We start from the raw sequence: 21471 nt of genomic DNA, 5'->3' as shown, positions 1-21471 counted from the left end.
AATCTCTAATGTCTTCATTTTTTATTGTTAGTGGTGATGCAAGATAGTTATGCTTAAAGCAATTTATAGATATGATTTTACTCATGTTTGAGAATTCTCACAGTTGAACTATTACAAGAATCAACATATTGATCTGTTATTTTCAGTCATAACTATAACATATCTAAAGTTAACTTATAAATTATTCAACAATCGAATTTATAATCTAATACGTCTAGATACTGAGATATAATTTTGTGAATTGCCAACAAAACACAATAGGGTCTAATTTCTCTTAGATCTGTAACTATAGTTATTGTATCTGTCATAAGTACTTTTGAAGGCTTTTTTGTTTTTTTGTTTTTTTTTGTTTTTGCCTGCATGTAATAAAGAAGGTGAGTTTGGAAATCACTGGGAGGGCAGATTGGTTACCCTAGACTCCACTTACGAGAGGCTTCCCATTGTATAACCTCTCAAGAGCTTCTCCTTTATATGTCTTGCAGAATGCATTAGATATTAGGATTTAAATAGAAAACCGCCAAAGACATGTGAGGGAGATGATAGTGAAAGGCTATACATTGACATAAATGAACTCATAGAGTAACCAGTCTATATCCCCGGTTAAGTTAAGGAGCATAGAAGTGCTTGGTAAATAAATTTACTCATATATTCAAGTAGGCAATAATTGGTATGATTTCCACTTAAGTGATAGTTATTACATAAAATTTTATCTAAATTAATCCTTCAAAATATGTTTTCTTTTGTTTTCTATGAAGGTTCCAGTCCTTTGGATCAAGTTGATTCTTCTTTGCCCAGCGAACCTATATTTGAAAAAAGTGAAACAGAAATTCCCACTTGTGGTTCAGCATTGAATCAAACCACTGAGAGCAGTCAGTCCTTTGCTGCAGTACATCATAGTGAGGAAGGCAGGGATACCTTAGGAAGCAGTACAAATCTTCATAATCACTCTGAGGGAGAGTATACTCCAGGAGCTTGTAATGCTTCAAGTGTCCAAAATGGAATTGCTTTGGTTCATACAGACTCTTATGATCCAGATGGCAAACATGGAGAAGATAATGACCGTCTTCAACTTTCTGCAGAAGTCGTGGAAGGTAGCAGATATCAGGAGTCATTAGGCAATACAATATTTGAGTTGGAAAACAGAGAGGCAGAGGCACACTCTGATCTTTCACCACCAGTTCCCTCATTTAACTGTGAAGTAAGAGATGCGTTTGAAGAGTTAGATTCTGTACCGTTAGCGAAAAGTTCTGCTGGTGATACTGAGTTTGTCCATCAAAATGGCCAGGAAATTCAGAGGTCTTTTCAAGATGAAATGGTTAGAAAGAAACAACAAAACAATGTTAGCCAGGAAAGACAGACAGAAAATTCAACTGAAGATGCAGCCTACGGTCCAGGGCATATTTGTAGTGAACAAAATACCAATGATAGGGAAAAGAACCATGGAAGTTCTCCTGAACAGGTAGTGAGGCCAAAAGTTAGAAAACTGATAAGTTCAAGCCAGGTAGACCAAGAAACAGGTTTTAATAGGCATGAGGCGAAACAAAGAAGTGTTCAAAGATGGAGGGAGGCTTTGGAAGTTGAGGAAAGTGGCTCAGATGACCTGTTAATAAAATGTGAAGAATATGATGGAGAGCATGACTGTATGTTCTTGGATCCACCATACTCGAGAGTTATTACACAAAGGGAAACAGAAAATAACCAAATAACACCAGAAAGTGGAGCCACAGCAGGAAGGCAAGAAGTGGATAACACCTTTTGGAATGGCTGTGGAGATTATTACCAACTCTATGACAAAGATGAAGACAGGTAAGGTCACATCCAGTACTTTTTCAGATTGTGTAGTAAATGAAGTGGTTTCTTTCTAGAACCCTGTTTGATGGTTGGGTTATTGGATAAGATCAAGCAATTAGACATTTTGACTTACCAGATATTCTTATTTACTGAATGCTAACCATACATGCAAACTACTCATTAGAATTTTTCACAAAAAAATGTTTTTGAGATTTTAGTAGTTTACAGAAAGAAGTTCAGATAATGATTATTAATTATTATAAAGGGATAGAGATGCTAGTTAGTTCATGGTATTTCAATTAATAAAATGTAAGATAAACATTTATTGTATTTTTTGAAAACCTACATTAAGCCAGTCTTGGTTTAAAAAGTGATTAATGTCACAAATTATTGGTTGGTAATACTTCATTAACATTGCCAGTAGCTACTAATATCACCTGTTTCCCTCTTTATCTATTCTTCTTGTGGTCTTCCTATTGCTAAGTTTATTTTTTACTTATTTTTTTCTTAGCATTCAGTTCTCATTAACAACTCTGTGTGGTAGGTTCCATTATTTCCCTCATTTGTAAATAAGGAAACTGAGGCACAGAGCGTTAAATAACTTCCTAAGGTCACAGAGCAACTGAATGGTAGAGCTGGGCTTTGAGTGCCTGATTAGGTATTCCAGAGACTGTTCACCATTATTCTTTGCTATTTTCAAGAGAACATAAAACTTATAATAAACATTCTGATTGCTCTTACAAACCTGTATCTTTTTTTTCCAAACCATAAGACAATAGAAACAAGAAAAAAATGGAGAATTTCTTTGTTCAGTTGTTGAATTTCCATTACCTCAGTGTCCAGATTTTCATGAGTCCTTGTAAGCTAGTTGCACCCCTGACAGTGCTCAATTACAGTGCAATTGCAAGATTTTATTAGCTAGTAGAAATAATTGTGTGGTTTTTTTTAGCTAGAAAGTACTATAAAGGAAGAAATATACCATTTTGAATATGAAGGCATTTTAATTCATGTCATAAAACAATTCATTTGGTTTTCTTTGGACATATGAATTAAGTTACTATAATACAGAATGTGTAATTTATTATAAAAAATATTTAAAATGTAATTTCTGCTACTCTTTCAAAGTTTGTAAACTTTAAGGGTTAGTAAGTAATTTTTGTATGATATATTGTTTTTAAGCTAAGGGTAAAGATTTTTTCAGTTCAAGCCCACAGTCTTTTATTCAGTATCCACACTTCTAAAAACAGGAATTGGACACAAAGCCTGACCTGATGTTTACTTCCTGGATAAGCAGATCTGGATCTGAATTGAAATGAGGGTATTTTTTCAAATATTTGTATATTTTACTACAGAAACATGATTATGTTTGATTACTGTGTGCTGGCCTGGACCACGCTGGGGATTGTTAAGTAGTATTTCTAAATCTGGGAAATATATATAAAAATTCCAAAACACATTCAGCCCTAAGATTTTGAATTAGATTGCAAGTCTCTAATATTATACCTCTAGGTTACTATTTTTTTTTAAAAAGACAAAACTTACAGTCTTTGATAATTTATTTTTTTGAAAGTGTAAGGTACTTGTATTTTTTTCCCCCAGTTACACTTTTTCTTCTTTAAGGAGAATCATTTAATTTGGCTGTACCTTTGTCATTTTGGGCAAAATAAATACCTCTCTTCTGCTTGCTTTTTGTAGTCGGTTATAATGTCTTATGATGAAGTTGATGAAATTGTTATGTTGTTTGCCAACCCCTAGAGAAAGGGTCTTCCTGGCTCCTGGATTTTAAACTGATTTTCTTTGTTTTGGGGGTGGTCAGTGGTAGAAGTGTATTCTTTGCCTGAAAGGACCCTGGACTTTTGATAGTTATAAGGTATTTTCTTAGTGATTTGTAGTTCTGGTTGTTCTTATTTATTTTTAATTTTTTTTCTTAAATGATGTCAATATTCTGAACCATGGTGTGTGTATATATATATATATATATATCACATATATATATATATATTTTTACAAGCACAATGTGTAGATGGGAAAAAGACATTTACAGTTAATAGAAACTTTGTCCTTTTAAATTGCTAGTAATGTATTAACTACAGAGCCCGTGGTTAGGGTATGCCAAAATGATGGAACTACTTGAGGATCATTCTTTAAGACACACTGAAATGCTGAAAACACTTAAAAGTTTTTTGTTTTGTTTTGTTTTAAAGAATCAGAATAAATTCTAAAGGATAATGGTTCTGCCTAGGACTGTACTTGTATTTTTATCCATAGCCTTAAGATATGTTTTAGGATCTCAAACTGTCTGTACAGACAGTTTTCTGTACAGACTGTTCTATTTCTGTACAGAAACTCCATTTCTATGCTGATGTTTCCTGTTCCTCTACCCTAATTCCCTGCAAAGGATTATAGTTGCCAGGGTGCCTTTTTAATATGGTGCCAGCTAAAGGTTGGAATTTAATAGCTGTACACTCCTATTTAGTTTCATTTTGCCCTTGTTCATCTCCCTGATGTTTCGTTGTCATCCTGCCTATTTCTTGTATTAATAGATTGGAGAAATGGTGATACTAGTCTTCTCAGGTTTTGGATGGAAAGTATAAGAACTGCTGCTTAATTTGAGTCTGTGAACTTTGAGTTTTCTTTGTAAAGCTTAAAAAGTTGATATACTTGAAAAGTTTTTTTGTCATGCTTATAATAGCCAAAGTAGAACTCATCAAGAATATAACTAAAGTTCATTGTGACATTTTAATTTTTTTATTATTTATTTATTTATTTTGAGACAGAGCTTCTCTCTGTTGCCCAGGCCGGAGTGCAGTGGTGTGATCTCAGCTCACTGCAACCTCCGCCTCCTAGGTTCAAGCAATTCTTCTGCCTCAGCCTCCTGAGTAACTGGGACCACAGGCATGCCATCATGCCCAACTAATTTTTGTATTTTTAGTAGAGATGTGGTTTCACCATGTTGGTCAGGCTGGTCTTGAACCCCTGACCACAAGTGATCCACCTGCCTCAGCCTCCCAGAGTGTTAGGATTACAGGCGTGAGCCGCTGCACCTGACCAGCATTTTTCAGATATAGGAACTTTGGCTACTTTTTAAAAAATATGGAATATATATTCTTTGTAAGTAGAAAAGTATTTTAATGAATTAATGATTGCCTTCTTCCCTGAAAAATTCTAAATGATCACTTAATCACATCTGAAATGTTACACTCTATGGGATAAGCATTGCAGCCAGTAGCATTGCTCTGAGTTGTTTGACAGGAACTGAGCCCCACCTTATTAAATTAGGACTCCAAGGGGAATTTTAATAGGCAGCATATAATTACCAGACTTAGAATTAGACCAAAGAGCTAAGGTTAGTACCCTGCTCTTTTGAAGTATACCCTGAGAAGTTTAGTAGCTGTTTGAGGACAAGATCTTGAGTTTAAAAAAAACCTTTCAGCAATACTAGCACATCTTAACCTTGGGCCTAACTGCTTTGAAGAGAGGCATGCCATCTACTGACCATTCCTTATAGCACTTGGGGTTTCTTGCAGAATTTTTGTGTTCTTAGGACTTAACTTTGCTTAAAATTAAAAAAACCTTACTTAAGATACAATGTTGGGACAACTTATTTTGTTGAAGTTATTGGGAAATAAAATGATTATTAGCCATTTAGTTGACTTCGATATGATACATTAAAAGATTTGTTGAAATCTTCTTAAGTGCCAGACTTTGTTCCAGGTGCCCTGTTAATGCAAATCGTAATGGTCCCTGTTCCCATAACGTTCACTAGCTTTATGAAGAAGACAAAATATACATATTTATATTGTGAGGCTGAATTAAGTACCTTTCCTCTTCTGTGTAGATTACCTGAAAGCCACAAAGAAAGAGTTTCTCTGAGAACTTGGTACTACCCACAATAAATAAAACATCTATATGCAGCTAAGGCACAGATCTTAAAGCACATGCGCTGACATTTTAGCAAACCTTTTTATCTTGTTTTCAAGTTCATAGAAGTTTGGAAGGAATACATCAGGTGTAAATGTGTTTGTTCTGCAGATATGCTAGGGAGTTCATGGGATTACAATATCCTGATATTAAGGAAAAAGACCAGAAAGTGACAAAAGGCAGGCACAATTCAAAAATCATAGCCATCTTGGCCTTATTAATAAAATTAAGCAGACATATATTTGGACATAATCCATTTGTATCACTGTATGACATTACAGTTCAGTGTTAATAGTGGTAAAAGTTCCAAAATGTTTAGATTATGTCAGATAACAAAATATTTAAAATTTCACTTTTTCCTAGGCTCCTATAGTTGAGTTTCTTATGGCTATGATAAATGCCAGGAAGAACAAACTAACAAGTACCTTGGGGAATTATGGAATGAGAGATTGCTTTTGGTTGGTTTTATGTTTCCATAGCTTATTTCTGCCTAGGATTTGTACATAAATTTTGTCTATAATTTCATTCTGTATATGAAGTTTTTTTAGCTCACAATTGAGTGTATACAGTGTGACATTTGAGTAAATTATAGTCATCTGCATTTTAAATACAACTCTTAAGTGCTAAAAGGGGTCAGTACCAGTGAAGGATCATATGAAGATCAAAGTAGTACTTAATTTAGTTTTTGCTTGGAGAACTTTTAAATGTGTCACTCACCCGCTTTTAAAATCTAGAACGAATGGATCTTCACTATTCCATGATCATTTTTGTGTCCTGTTTGTTCTGTTGCTTCCTTCTTAAAAAGTGATGTTTTTTCTTTTTCTTTTTTTTTTTTAATTTGAGTCGGAGTCTCACTCTGTCACACAGGCTGGAGTGCAGTGGCGCGATCTCGGCTCACTGCAAACTCCGTCTCCTGGGTTCACGCCATTCTCCTGCCTCAGCCTCCCGAGTAGCTGGGCCTATAGGCGCCCGCCACCTCGCCTGGCTAATTTTTTGTATTTTTAATAGAGACGGGGTTTCACTGTGTTAGCCAGGATGGTCTCGATCTCCTGACCTCGTGATCCGCCCGCCTCGGCTTCCCAAAGTGCTGGGATTGCAGGCGTGAAAAAGTGATTTTTAAATCTTTTCCCTTTTTGTTTTTCCTTCCATGTACTCCTAGTGGTTAACTTCGTTTCTTGTTTTCCTATAGAAGTTAAAAATGTATAAATGTGAATTTTCTTATTTTCCTCTTCTCCATATTAGGGGATAGTAGTATTTATTTGTATTTTTAATTTCCTCTTCAATGAAGAGAGGTAGCCCCTCTCATTCTGTGCCTGTAGTAATTTCTGATACTTCATCTAATTGTCCTTACTCATAGGTTGCTTCCCTCTATCTCTCAACCTTGAGTTTTTCTCTATCTTGATGAAAACCTTTACTTTTTCTTGCTCTCTGTTATTTGCCTGTTTGTGTTTTCTTTTTCACCGCTGAGTTTTAAGAAAAAGTTTTCCATACCTAATGCCTCTATTCTGTCACTCTCTACTCTTCTTACTGCCTTGAAATCCAATTCCTAATATTATTTCTATATTCTTTTTTATTGAGGTAGAGTCTCGCTTTGTCACCTAGGCTGGAGTGCAGCAGTGCACTCTCAGCTCACTGCAACCTCTGCCTCCTGGGTTCAAGCGATTCTCCTGCCTCAGCCTCCTGAGTAGCTGGGACTACATGTGTGCACCACCATGCCTGGCTAATTTTATTTCTCTTTCTTTCTTTCTTTTGTATGTATGTATGTATGTATGTATGTATTTATTTATTTATTTATTTTACAAAGTCTTGCTCTGGTTGCCAAGGCTGCAGTGCAATGGCACCATCTCAGCTCTCTGCAACCTCCACCTCCCAGGTTCAAGCGATTCTCCTACCTCAACCTCCTGAGTAGCTGGGATTACAGGCGCCCGCCACCACGCCCAGCTAATTTTGTATTTTTAGTAGAGACCAGGTTTCTCCATGTTGCTTAGGGTGGTCTCAAACTCCCAACCTCAGGTGATCCGCCTGCCTCAGCCTCCCAAAGTGCTGAGATTACAGGCGTGAGCTACCGTACCCGGCCCTATATTCTTTAATGTCTGTGGTGACCTCCTAATTTCCACATCCGTTTGTCTTTTCTCAGTACCCATTTCCTTTGATTTCTCTGCACTATTATGAAAAATAATTGCAATGTTAAAGAAGCAGCTGTGTTGTAGTGAGCTGCACTGAGTAAACAAGAAGTCTAGTTCATGAAATAATTGAAAAACAAGATAAGCGATTTTATACAGGAAGGTCTTGAAAGAAATAGAGTCTGATCTGGGCCTAGAAGTGGGGAAAAGGTGAAGTGATTGTAAAGATGTTCCTGATGGCAAGAGGAATGGTTGTAGTGAAAGTTCACACTTTGAGGACACTGTTTGAAATAGAGCATTCATGAGTTGGATGCAAGAAAGTACTGGGATCAGATAGCAGTAAATTATAAGTGCTGTTCAAAGACATTTAACTTTTTATTCTATAGGCCACTATTTCCAAAGTGGGTGAAATATATTAAGTGGTACACAGACAATGTTTTTAATTTTAATCATTATGTATTCATGTTAATGGAAAGTAAAATATAGGTAGCACATCAAATCCAGGACTTAATGGCTATTGCTTATCCTAACTAAATGTATTTGAGTTAAAAAAAAAAAAATGTTAAAAAAAGATTTGCTAACAGTTATTGGTGGCTCATTATTTATCAGGCATTGTTAAAATTTTTTATATATATTAATTCATATACCCTTTACATGAACCCAGTGAACTATTAAATACTGTTGTTTTATTCACCTGATATGTGAGACTATAAAGGCATAGAGAGGTTTTCATAGCTAATAAGTAGTGGATTCAAATCCAGGCAAACTGACTTCAGGACCTGTATTCTCAACTATCATACCTTAAGACAGAAGGTAAATGTGCAACTGCCACAAAAATTGTGAGAATGATAGGCAAATGGCTTGTTTGTGAAACTAAAGCTGTATGTAGCATTAGGGAAAAAGAGCTGTTGAAGGTTTTTTGGAGTAATACTATAAACGTACTGTTTGATATATAAATTGAAGTGATGGTAGTATTCGGAATGCATTTTGAGGGAGTGGAATTAAATTTAGGAACACCAATTAATAATTGACTATATAGGTCTAATTTGGAGAAAAGCATTTGAACCAGGGTTTTACATTTTAGGAGAAACGGAGAAAAAGGAGCTAGACTATAAGAGCCATTGTGCAGAGAAAGAATGGAAAGTAAGAAAGGATTTGAATGTGGGCAATTTGTGAAGAGTCAAAAAATAAGTGTTTGCAGAATGAGAGCATGGTGATAACATTAAAAGATAACAAATCAAGAGAGGGATTCATCTGACAGATGAATTTCATAAGAGAATTTTTGACAAGGAAGGTGAAAAATCTTAAAATGCTTAGAGGGTAGTTAGTGATAGGAAAAGCTTAGTGTGGTGGTTGGGGCTGACTGGGGATATACATTTAAAAGTTGTCTCCTTAGCATTGAGGGTTAGGTATCATGAGTAATAATGATATAGGCCTGGGGTCTGCAAACTTTTTCTTAAAGGAGCAGATGGTAAATATTTTAGGCTTTGGTGACTAAGAGGCAGAATTAAAGATAAACATGTGAAACCCATTTTTAGCTCACAGACCATTAAAAAACAGACAGCAGAGCCAGGTTTGAACCCAAGCCTGTAGTAGTTTGCCAATCCGTAACTTTCCCAAAAAATCCATAATTTTGCCAATTCAATAGGCTTGTTGATTATTGATCATAGACTTTCCTCTTGTATTGAAGTTTAGAGATACTCCATGAGTTATTTGATTAATATGGAAAAGTGAGGGCTTTTTTACGTTACCTCTTTGGACAGGATCATATTCTGAGTGAAATTTATTTTTTTTTAAATGAGCTTCTCTTTTATATATGTTAGGAATTGCCACAAATTTATGTAGAAATCTTGCCCTAATTGTTAAAGACATATTACAATAGGAGTTGGTAATTTAGCTTTGAATTTTATAAGGTTCTTAGTCAAGGAAACTTAGCTGAATAAGCTCCTTTAAAACAAATTTCTGTGTTGGATTTTTACACTTACATAAGTCTAGAAATTGTTTATATTAGATTATTCTTTGGGCCACAGAAAATTGTACAGAATACAAGGAACTTTGGCTTAGACCCAGCTGAAAGAACACCTTTTAGTTGCTATGCCTAGGTTTTATAGCTTTCCTTTTCCGGGATGTTAGTGCCCTGCCATCCATTGTTTACTGGAAATTGGCAATTGATTTTATATTTTTGCTTCTATTAAACTTCTCAGAGCTTAGATTAGTGCTACTGTTTGTTAATAGCATCTTGATCTTTTGAGTGCATCTGCTAATAAAAGAAATCACTAACTGCATATTAATGACATAATAATCATCATTTTAAAATATAATTTTCCTACCAATTATCACTTCCTTTCAAAAATGTAAACTAAAATTGTTATTTTTGATTTTCCAAGTCAAGTGAACATAGAGAAATCTTTGAGGAGATTCTTAACCAGAATGGTTGATATGGTTGGAGGGGGCATCTAAGACTTACTTTCAACACTAATAAGTAATATTTTAGCCTTTGGTAGTTATAAGATGACTAATTCTTTAAAAACTAAGAGTAGTTAAATGTAACCAAGTTGACTAAAGGTAAAAAAGTAATTTTCTGTGCTTTTTTTTTTTTTTTTTTGAGAGGGAGTTTCACTTCTATTGCCCAGGCTGGAGTACGATGACGCAATCTTGGCTTATCGCAACCTCCACCTCCCGAGTTCAAGTGGTTCTTCTGCCTCAGCCTCCCGAGTAGCTGGGATTACAGGCGTGCACCACCACGCCCGGCTAATTTTGTATTTTTAGTGGAGACGGGGTTTCTCTATGTTGGTCAGGCTGCTCTCGAACTCCCGACCTCAGGTGATCCGCCCACCTCAGCCTCCCAAAGTGCTGGGATTATAGGCATGAGCCACCATGCCCGGCCTGAACTGAAACTTACTTCGTATTCACGGTCCTACCTAAGGACAGTAAAGTTTTGCCAGTACTGCTTTTTATGCATTTGAATGTCACTTCTTTAAAAGTTCTTTGGGAAAAAGGAAGAAAAAAGACAGTTAACTTTTTATTACATGGTAATAGTAGAAATTTATTCATAGAAAATATGTCATTAGTTGTCACTATATAATTTGAAAGTTGTTATAGTCATATTAGATATGCAGTAAGTCTACTTACATTTATTCCAGGTAGCATTTAAGATTACCAAATTGTACTTAAAAGTTTATTTAGAAATATGTCTAAAATCTGACAAGCCGCTATCTAGGTACCATGGATGTAGTGAAAGAAAAAGTAAAGTGATATGTTCCATAACTTGCCATGTGCCATATTCTTTTCAAAGAGTCATACTCTGCTGCATGCATTTATTTGTTTAATAGTCTAAAGATTGAATTAACACCTAACGAAGCATGTGTGGCATCAGCAGTCCACTCTATACTGTGATGTCTGGTGTGTTAGTTCATCCGTGCATTGCTATAAACAAACACCTGAGACTGGGTAATTTATAAAGAAAAGAGGTTTAATTGGCTCACAGTTCAGCAGGCTGTACAGGAAGCATAGTGGCTTCTGCTTCTAGGGGGGCCTCAGGAATCTTCCAATCATGGTGGAAGGCAGAGGGGGAACAAGACTTCTCCCTTGGCAGGAGCAGGTGCAAGAAAGAGTGAGGGGGGAGGTGCCACACACTTTTAAACAACCAGATCTGGTGAAAACTCAGTCACTATTGCAAGAACAGTACCAAGGGGATAACGCTAAACTCTTCATGAAGGATCCACCCCCATGATCCAGTAACCTCCCACCAGGCCCCATCTCCAACATTTCAGATTACAGTTCAACATGAGATTTGGTGGGAACACAGATCCAAACCGTATCATCTAGTTAACACCCCAAATGATAAAAATAACTGAACACATAATGATAGTTTATTTCTCTTCTGATTTACAGTTCTGAATGCAGTGATGGGGAATGGTCTGCTTCTTTGCCTCATCGATTTTCTGGTACAGAAAAAGATCAATCCTCAAGTGATGAAAGCTGGGAGACTCTGCCAGGAAAAGATGAGAATGAACCTGAGCTACAGAGTGATAGCAGTGGCCCTGAAGAAGAAAACCAAGAATTATCTCTTCAGGAAGGGTATGTTGAGAATAGTGAGATTTATTTTTCTGTATATTGTACAAGAGTGGTATATATCACATTCAAATGTTGGATATGCTGTTAATTGTATTTATAAGCCTTATGTAGAACCAATAGGACCCCCTGATTTTTTCATTATGCTTTTGGTATTTTAAAAAGAACAATTAAGTTGAAAACACTGATAATTTCAGTATCCTCTATTGAGACACAATGTATGTCTCCACTTTGCTTTAATAAGAAAAGTTGGGCACCTAAAATGTCATTTTGGTTAAGATAGGAATGGGTAAATTAGTACTGTCATTGCTTAAGGGAGAAAGGACAGCCTCAAGAGGGAAATCAGTGATTCATTCACAGAAATGGAGAAAGTTAGTTGCAAAAGCTAGTGTTCATAATCTTGTCTAATTGCATTGTATGATCTCTCCAAAATATCAGTGATTGATGATTAACATTTTTGTTCTTTCCTCATTTTAATGAGAAAGCTCTAGTACTGTAAGGGTTGTCAAACATACTATGAAGGACTAGATAATAAATATTCATGGCTTTGTGTCCAGTCTGTGTTGCAGCCACTCACCTCTACTGTTGCAGTATAAAAGTAGCCATAGACAAGATGTAAATGAATGGTTGTAGCTGTCTTCCAACCTTTTATTATTTTATGGGTTTCTAGCAAGAATGTTTGTTGAATTTTATTAAAGTCTTTTTAGCATCAATGGAAATGATCATGATGATTTTTCACTTTTGCCCTGATCATGAGGAATTATTCTATAATTAGATTTGCTAATATTCAACTTCCCTTGCTCCTTGAAATAAACCAAATCTGATCACAGTCATGGTTTATTGTTATTTTAATGGGCTGCTGGATTCTAATATTTTACATGGGATTTTTATATTGAGATTTCTAGATGCAAATTGTCTTTTAGTTTTTTGTTTCAGTATCAGTTTGGTACTTGCTTTGCTAAAAGAATGTTTATGCTTTTCTTTTTCTTTTTCTGTCCTTTGCATCTGTTGCTTAGTTTATTTATTCCTTTAAAGTTTGTTAATATTCACTTGTGAAACCATCTAGGCCTCTTGTTTTATTGTAGGAGAATATCTTTTTGATGATAATTTTTTTCTATGATAATTGGTTCTAATTCTTAGTCTCTCATGGGAACTATTTTGGTAAATTATGTTTTTTTGTTTTTTTTTTAGGAAAAACTTTTTCAGTCTAGACTAATAGTAAAACTTGTACTTCTTGAAGCATATACATTTTCAGTTTGAGATTAATCCTATAAGAAAATCTAGAAATAAAATATATAGAAAAATCTATAAAGAGAAATTCACAAACATAATTGGTTTTGACAGTGGTAGGTTGAGGTGGCACTTTTTTCTTCTTCATGAGATATATACACACACACACATATATATATAGAGAGAGAGAGAGGGTGTGTCTTGCTCTCTGTTGCCCAGGCTGTAGTGCAGTGGTACGATCTCGGCTCACTGCAATCTCCGTCTCCCAGGTTCAGGTGATTCTCCTGCCTCAGCCTCCTGAGTAGCTGGGACTACAGGTACCCACCATCATGCCTGGCTAATTTTTGTATTTTTAGTAGAGACAGTGTTTCACCATGTTGGCCAGGCTGGTCTTGAACTCCTGACCTCAGATGATCTGCCTGCCTTGGCCTCCCAAAGGGCTGGGATTACAGGCGTGAGCCACCACGCCTGGCCTCATGATTTTATATTTGATTGCCTTTAATCACTGTTAGTTTAGTTTACTAAGTATAAATTATCCATATGTCATTTGTGTTAGTAATTATTCACTCAGCAAATATTTATTGAGCATTTACTTTGTGCCAGGCATTGTGTTGGATATTGGAGTTGTGTATCAGTAAACAAGACAAATAACATTCCTTCATGAAGCTTACATTGCAGTAGGAAAGGCAGATGATAACCAAGATACAAACCCAGTACATTACACACTGTGATGATTACTGTGAAGGGAATAAAACAGTAATGTGAAAGAAGGTAAATAATGAAGATATTAATTAGAGTGGTCAGGGACGATGTCTCTTTGGAATTGACTTTTGAGCTGAGTTCTTAAAGATGAGAATTAGGGTTCAGAAAGAACTTTCTATGCAAAAGAAAAAGCAAGAGCAGAGATATTGAATGTTGGTAATTTAAGAAGCCCAGTTTTTCAAAATTAGTCTTTTACGTTATTATAGTGCCAAATTATGGTTTTACTCACACATTTTTCATCCTTAGACTTGCTCTTAGAGCTGGCAACCTTGTTTTGATGAATCTATGATTACATATTTATTTTTTCTAACCTAGATTTTATTTAAAGCCATTATAACCAGCTTCCTTTTTGAACTTCTAAATATCTTCTATACACATAAAAGCATATATGTGTACACATTCCATTTTTTTTTATACAACCGGTAGCACATTGTGTAGACATATGTGTACACCTTGCTTTTGTTATTTGTTTTGTTTATAGATCTGTTTTTTAGATTGTTTCATATTCATGCATGTAGATTTCCTTTATTCTTTTTAAAAATCTGCATAGTACTACCTTGTTTTGCTTAAAGTCACAGTTTCTAAGAAGCTGTCTATAAAGTTGAGGACTTACTGTATAATGCTAAATGAGTATACCAGTTTCATTTGGTGGACAGTTTTGGTTATTGTAAGTAATGCTGAAGAAAAAAAAAAACACATTGTGCATACTTGTTTAGGAGAAACAACTGGAAGCCAAACCACTAGGTCAGTGAGTATGCATAAACCTAATCTATAGCTATTGCCAGGTTTCCCTACAAAGAACTTAAATTTGTCACTTTCTTACCAACACTCTATAGGTTGCCTTTCTTCAAAATTTCACCAACACACAGGATATTATCAGAATTTTTTATTTTTGCTAATAGTTGAAACATAGTTGTTTTAATTTGCGTTTTGCTTATTATAAATGAGGCAGAGCTTCTCTTTATATATTTAAGGGCTATTTGAATTTCCTTTTCTGCCAACCAAATATAACCTTTGCCTCCTTTCTGTTGATATATATTGATGTTTTTCTTATGGTTTGTTTTTACATTTTAAGCTTCTATTTATTAAGGAAAAGCCCTTTGTCTCTCTTGTATTATAGTTCACTTTTCTCAATTTGAATTTTGTGTCCAAATTTTGGGCGTTTTGACTTTTCCGTGAGTGTTTTCTTTAATGTGAATGTTGTAGAATTTATCAGTCTGTTTGTGACTTCAGGGTTTTATATCATACTTAGAATGACACTGAAATTTTTGTAAAATTTTCTCTCATGACTCTTCTGGTACTCATTGTTTAAGTGAGGGTGGGGGTGCATATGCACATGTACTTCAAAAAAGTATAGCTAAAGTTTATTTAAGGGATTTAACCTCCCTCCCTACAGCCTAATACGCAGTTGTCCCAATACATTTTGTTGTTGAGTCCTTTTTTGTTTTTTGAGACAGAGTCTGTCTCTGTTGCCCAGGCTGGAGTGCAGTGGTGTCATCTCAGCTCACTGCAACTTCTGCCTTCTGAGTTCAAGTGATTCTCATGCCTCAGCTTCCTGAGTAGCTGAAATTAGGCATTCACCCAGCTAATTTTTTGTACTTTTAGTAGAGACAGCATTTCACTATGTTGTCCAGGCTGGTCTCAAACTCCTGGCCTCAAGTGATCTGCCTGCCTCGGGACTCCCAAAGTGCTGGGATTATAGGGGTGAGCCACTGCACCTAGCCTAAGGAGTCCTTTTTTTTTCTTCCTGTTTTGAAATGCTTCCTTTATCTCCTCCTTATTTTCTTGATCTGTACCATTGATTTGTGTGTCTCTGTTCCTGTTTAGTTAGTTTCTATTAGGAGTAGACTGACAGTAAACAAATAAGAAAATGTTAAGCAAAAATAAATTTTATAATTGAAATAAGCAGAGTTATGTGGTAGTCAGTAACTGGAGAGCTATTTAAACTGAATGTTCAAGATAGGCCTCCCTGAGCAGGTGACTTATAATCTGACATGAACATCAAAAAGAAAGTAGCTAGGTAAACATTCAGGGCAAGAACATTTTAGGTAGAGCAAATGGCCCCAAGGTAGAAATGCTCTCCATGTGTTGCAAAAGTAGAAAGAACAGTAGGAGCCTAGTAGCTGGGGGAAGAGTGATGAGAGATGCTGTTGGAGAAGTGGGCTGAACAGAAAGAATGTGTTATGCAAGGATTTGAAGGCCAGGTTAAGGAATTCAGATTTTAACTGTGAAGGGAAAGTACTCAAGAGCAGTGTTTTAAAATTCAAATAGTCAGGGATGGATTTTTCTTATGTTTCTCCTACAGAAGGAGAAAACAGAGCATAGATAATTTGTAAATCAAATAAATATGTTCCTATGTAATTAGGAACTATTTCTGTATACATATGACCCTATACTAATTTCTTTCCTTTTTTACATAATTCTGCAGTTAAGGAAGACAGTTTTTTAGGTTTATAAAAGTACCAAGAGCTTAGAACTCAACATAATCCACTTGCATGGAATAGAATTAAAGACAGTGTTACGGTATGTTTTAAAATAATATTTTTTTCTTCCTTTAAAATGTTTGTACTAGGGAACAGACATCCTTGGAAGAGGGAGAAATTCCTTGGTTACAGTACAATGAAGTCAATGAAAGCAGCAGTGATGAGGGAAATGAACCTGCCAATGAATTTGCACAGCCAGCTTTCATGTTGGATGGTAACAATAACCTGGAGGATGACTCCAGTGTGAGTGAAGACTTAGATGTGGATTGGAGGTATGTAGCATGATTTTATTAGGATGCTTAATTAGACTCTTTGAGTAGAATGAGTTCATGATTCTAAATTATGAAAATTAAATCTCTGCTAGCTAAGAAATATTCTAATTTTTCCCATCTGTTAGTTCTCCTCTTCTTCAAAGCTCATTTCAAATGTTCCTTCCAACTTGGACCCTTTCTTGCTTCCTCCAGTCAGTGACCTCTTCCTTTGACCTTTAGCTCTCTTGAAGCTCACCTTATATCCTAGTTACTTATACACATTTTTTGAGTTTTAGATTTCTGACTTTTAAAATTTTGCTTTATATGCCCTGTAGTACTTAGCGTAATTCTTTCAAAAATAGCTTCTTAATGAATACCACTTGAATTTTAAAACCTGTGGTTGAATCAGAAAACCGTAAGAATAGTTTTCCTTCCCTGTTCTTCCTTTTCCTTCTCTGTATGTAAAATATAGAAGATAAAATTTTACTTTCCAAGAGATGTTGAAAGCATTTAATTTACTTTATGCTTGACAAAGAATAGTCAGCTTCAAATGAAAGTAACATATAAGTGAATTGTATTGTGAAATTGTTACTACTTATGATACAATGCTCAGAATTTAACTGTTTTGGTTTATAGTGTCTTTCAAGTGTGTAGTAGCCCACTGGAAGCAGGTAACTATTGAGATGCAGAAAGGTGTCCTAACTGATCCCCCCCCTTTTTTTTTTACTTTTTCTGGGGCAAAAAAGATATCTTGATGTACTTACCCTTGTTTCTTTCTCTGTACAAATATATTTTTAAGAATTTGTGTTGTTTTTCCAGTTAAAATTCCTTTACAGAAAATTCAGAAAAATAAATAAGAAAAAACTCATGTATATCTCCTGAATCTCTTCAGGTTTCCGGAACATATGTTTTAAGCTCTCTTTTGTGTCTTTAATTTCTCTTTCTGTGTGTGCTAGCTACTTCTCTGTACTTCTCCAGATTGTTCTAGAAGGGAAACTGAACATCTTGAGATCTTCCTTGCCCTTTCCTATTCTTACTTCCCAAGGGGGGAAAAAAATGTGTGGAGAACAGACTTTTATTACCATTTTGGGGAAGTAGAAATGGTATTTCATTACAGCCATGCAGTTTATAATTCTACCTTAAACATTCTCATACTTTAAAACACATTTTCTGGCTTCCCATACATTATGAAGAATAAGCGGCTTTACCTAGTCCCAGTCTTGCTGATCTTGATGCTTCTCTCTTTTCCTTCCTCTCTCTGTCTCCCCATTACCTTTTTACTGCACTCCTTGTTAATTCGGAAGTCTTCTGTCTCCATTATGCAAAGTAATTCCTCAGAGTGTTCAGCAGTTGAAAGAATCATCTGTTTAGCATCATCTGTGCATGTTGGGAGGCAATTATGGTTTCATATGAAGGAATTTTTTCTGTTGCACATTTTCAAGACTCTAAAAATAATTTTTTACAGCTCTGTTACGAAGATGCTCCTTCCTATAGGGGCACTAAGATTTAACGGATTTTTGACTCATTGAAATAGTGCAGTGAACTTTTTCTTCCCCATCCTGCATAAAACTTTTTCTATACTTCTGGTTTTTCGTTTAGGACAAATAATTGGAGGTGACATTACTAAGATACGTAGTATTTTTCAGGGTATGGACACATATTTCCAAATAACTTCCAAAAAAGTTGTTTTACCTAAAAATTTGAAGGAATAATGGAAGTTTTTACTGAATATAATTTGTTTGTTTGAGATGGAGTCTCGTTCTGTTGCCCTGGAGTGCAGTGGTGTGATCTCGGCTCACTGCAGCCTCCGCCTCTCAAGTTCAAGTGATTTTCTTGCCCCAGCCTCCCAAGTAGCTGGAATTACAGGCGCCTGCCACCACATCCAGCTAATTTTTATATTTTCAGTACAGACAGGGTTTCACAATGTTGCCCAGGCTGGTCTCAAACTCCTGACCTCAAGTGATCTGCCCTCCTTGGCCTCCCAAAGTGCTGGGATTACAGGTGTGAGCCACCGTGCCCAGCCTCTGAATATAATTTGAACTTAAATTTGAGAAACTATTACTTTAGGTTCTAGTTCACTGATGATCTTTCTAGATATGGCTGTTGTGTTAAGGTTTTAGAAACCTTACTAATGGTCTAAAACTGTACAGAGCTTCAAAGTAGTTTTTTTTTTTTTTAAATTATAGAAACATTTTAGCATTAATTTTAAGACACAAATTTTGAAGGTTGCTCTATGTCCGCACCTCATTATTTGCTTATATGGTACTACATTAATTTATGTGGCAATGTCTAAAGGTTGATAAAATGAAAATGTGGTTTCATTTCTATATTAAAATAGCATGCTATGGGTAAAGCCATGGCAAAGAGCAGCAGTTCTTGTCTCTGAGGTCAAACTTTGGCACACGTTTTTTCATTTCACCACTGCTTAGGAAAAAAGTGAAGCCTTTTGGTTCGTTAATTTAGTTTAAAGGAAAATGGAAAAAGTCCTCTATCAAGTTTATTTACTTGTTTTCATTAGTTGCATTAGTTACAAGTTGCATTAGTGTTCAGAATACTAAAGAGTACCTGATAGCTTGGTGTGGTAGGAAGTGACACAGAGAAATCATCGTTTTAGATACTGACAAATCCCAACTCTACCGTTTGTTTTTTGTTTGATAACTCCTTAACTTCTCTGTCTTCCTGTAAGAAATTGAGTTCTTATTAACCTAATAAGATTGTGAGAAGTTAATTCTGTGTGGATATAACTGTGGCTTAATAGAATTTTTAAATAATTTGATATAATTTTAGACTTACAGAAAAATGACAAAAATAGTACAAAAATCCTCATATATCCTTCACTAAGATTTCCTAAATGCGAACATTTTAAAACCACGTTTGTGTTACCATTCTGTCTTTCCTTTCTTTATACTTATAGTAAGGTTTTTTTCTGACCCACTTATGAGTAAGTTGCAGGCATGATGTCCCTTTCTTTACTTGTAAATATTCTAGAATGAATTTCCAAATCCAAGACTACTTTCTTACATAACACAGTAAAATTGTCAAAGTCAGCAAATTAATGCTGATACAATATCATCTAATCTACAGACCTTATTTAGATGTTCGTAGTTGTTCCACCAGTGCCGTTAGAGAAATTTTTTTCTGGTCTAATCTTTGTATTAGATTTTTCATTGTATTTAGTTAACAAGTCTCTTTTAATGTGGACATTTCCTTAGTCTTTGTTTTTCGTTACCCTGAGATTTCGGCAACTAGGAGTTGCGGAAGCTATTTCATATGTGGATCCTCAGTTCCTTACCTACATGGCACTAGAAGAACGGTACAGGTCATTTATTTTTTAGAATGTCCCTTAGGGTGTATTTGTCTGTCATGAATAGATTTGAGTTGTGAATTTTTAGCAGAAACACCCTAGAAATGATGTTTTGTCCTTTGCAGTACATATCAGAAAATACATGGTGTCAAATCAACCCATTACTGGTGATATAAAATCTGATTTGGTTATGATGTTATCTTTCAGATTTCTTTACAGTTGTCATTTATCCTTTTATACAGCTGACCCTTGAACAACACAGGGGTTAGGGGTGCTGATCCCTGTGCACTAGAAAATCCAAGCATAACTTTTGACTCTTCAGAAGGTTAACTACTGATAGTCCACTGTTGACCAGAAGCCTTATGATAAAGTAAACAGTTGATTGCCACATATTTTGTATGTGATATGTATTCTTACAATAAAGCAAGCTAGAGAAAAGAAATGTTAAGAAAATCATAAAAAGAGAACATATATTTATTCTTCATTAAGTGGAAGTAGGTCATCATAAAGGTCTTCATCCTTGCTGTCTTCATGTTGAGTAGTATGCTGAAGAGGAAGAGGAGGGATTGGTCTTGTTATCTCAGAGGTGGCAGGGTGTAAAAAAAACTGAGGTTAAGGGTACCCACCTACGCAGCTCAAGCCCCTGTTGTTTAGGGGTCAACTGTAGTCAATAGGCTTCTAGCGTGAAGATACTTTGAGACTGTAAATAACATGTTTCTTCTTAAACTGTCAAACTTCCATCCACTAGTTTTAGCACCTATTAGTGGTTCTTGTCTGAAACAATTTTTTGTTTTTTCATTTTTTGTTTTATGTTTTTTTTTTCAGACAGGGTCCCATTCTGTCACTTAGGCTGGAGTGCAGTGGTGCAAACTTGACTCACTGCAACCTCTACTTCCCAGGCTCAAGTGATTCTCCAGCCTCAGCCTCACGTGTAGCTGGGACTACAGGCATGAGCTACCAATGCCTGGCTAATATTTGTATTTTTTTGTAGATACGGGCTTTCGCCATGTTGCCCAGGCTGGTCTTGAACTTCTGAGCTCAAAGGCCCACCTTGGCCTCCCAAAATGCTGGGATTACAGCCACCACACCCGGCCTGAAACAGTTATTACCATGGTGACTGCCAAGTACATGATCTTAGAATTTTTAACTGATTATTTGTAGTGGGCCAAATTACAACTGGATATTATGCTTTGAGTGTCTAGATTTGCTTAGCCTGGAGAAGAAAAGAATTATTGGGAGATAGTTGTCTTCAGTCGTTTGAAGGGTCGTTTTGCAAAGAGAAGGAAGACACAATTTATGTTGTTTCAGCAGGCAGAATTACAGCAACAGAGCAAAAGTTACAAGTAGGAATACTTAATATGTTTTAAATTCCTAGTAGTGCTATCCCGCACTGGTACATACCACCTTAGAAAGCAGTGTATTTTCTGCATGGAAGGAACGTTTCTTCTGTTTCTTGAATGTCTACTATGGTACCATCCCTGTACCAGGCACCTTTGCACACCTACTATGTCTTACTGACTTCAGGTCTCTTT

The 21471-nt window shown here is 35.7% G+C and overlaps 1 protein-coding gene across 1 annotated transcript in view; it reads left to right on the top strand.

The window, feature by feature from the left end:
- The window catches only part of PJA2 (praja ring finger ubiquitin ligase 2), a 74076-nt gene that overhangs the window by 30318 nt on the left and 22287 nt on the right, over positions 1-21471 (top strand). Inside the window, exons 4-6 of the mRNA XM_015140547.3 lie at positions 756-1806; positions 11730-11915; positions 16474-16656. Of these exons, the coding sequence (XP_014996033.2) occupies positions 756-1806; positions 11730-11915; positions 16474-16656 (1420 nt within the window). The remainder of the gene's footprint in view (positions 1-755; positions 1807-11729; positions 11916-16473; positions 16657-21471) is intronic.

The sequence above is a fragment of the Macaca mulatta genome, chromosome 6, assembly GCF_049350105.2.
Source record: "Macaca mulatta isolate MMU2019108-1 chromosome 6, T2T-MMU8v2.0, whole genome shotgun sequence".
Taxonomy (NCBI): Eukaryota; Metazoa; Chordata; class Mammalia; order Primates; family Cercopithecidae; genus Macaca; species Macaca mulatta.
The sequence above is the reverse complement of the archived record's forward strand: the minus strand, read 5'-3'. Positions and strand labels throughout refer to the sequence as shown.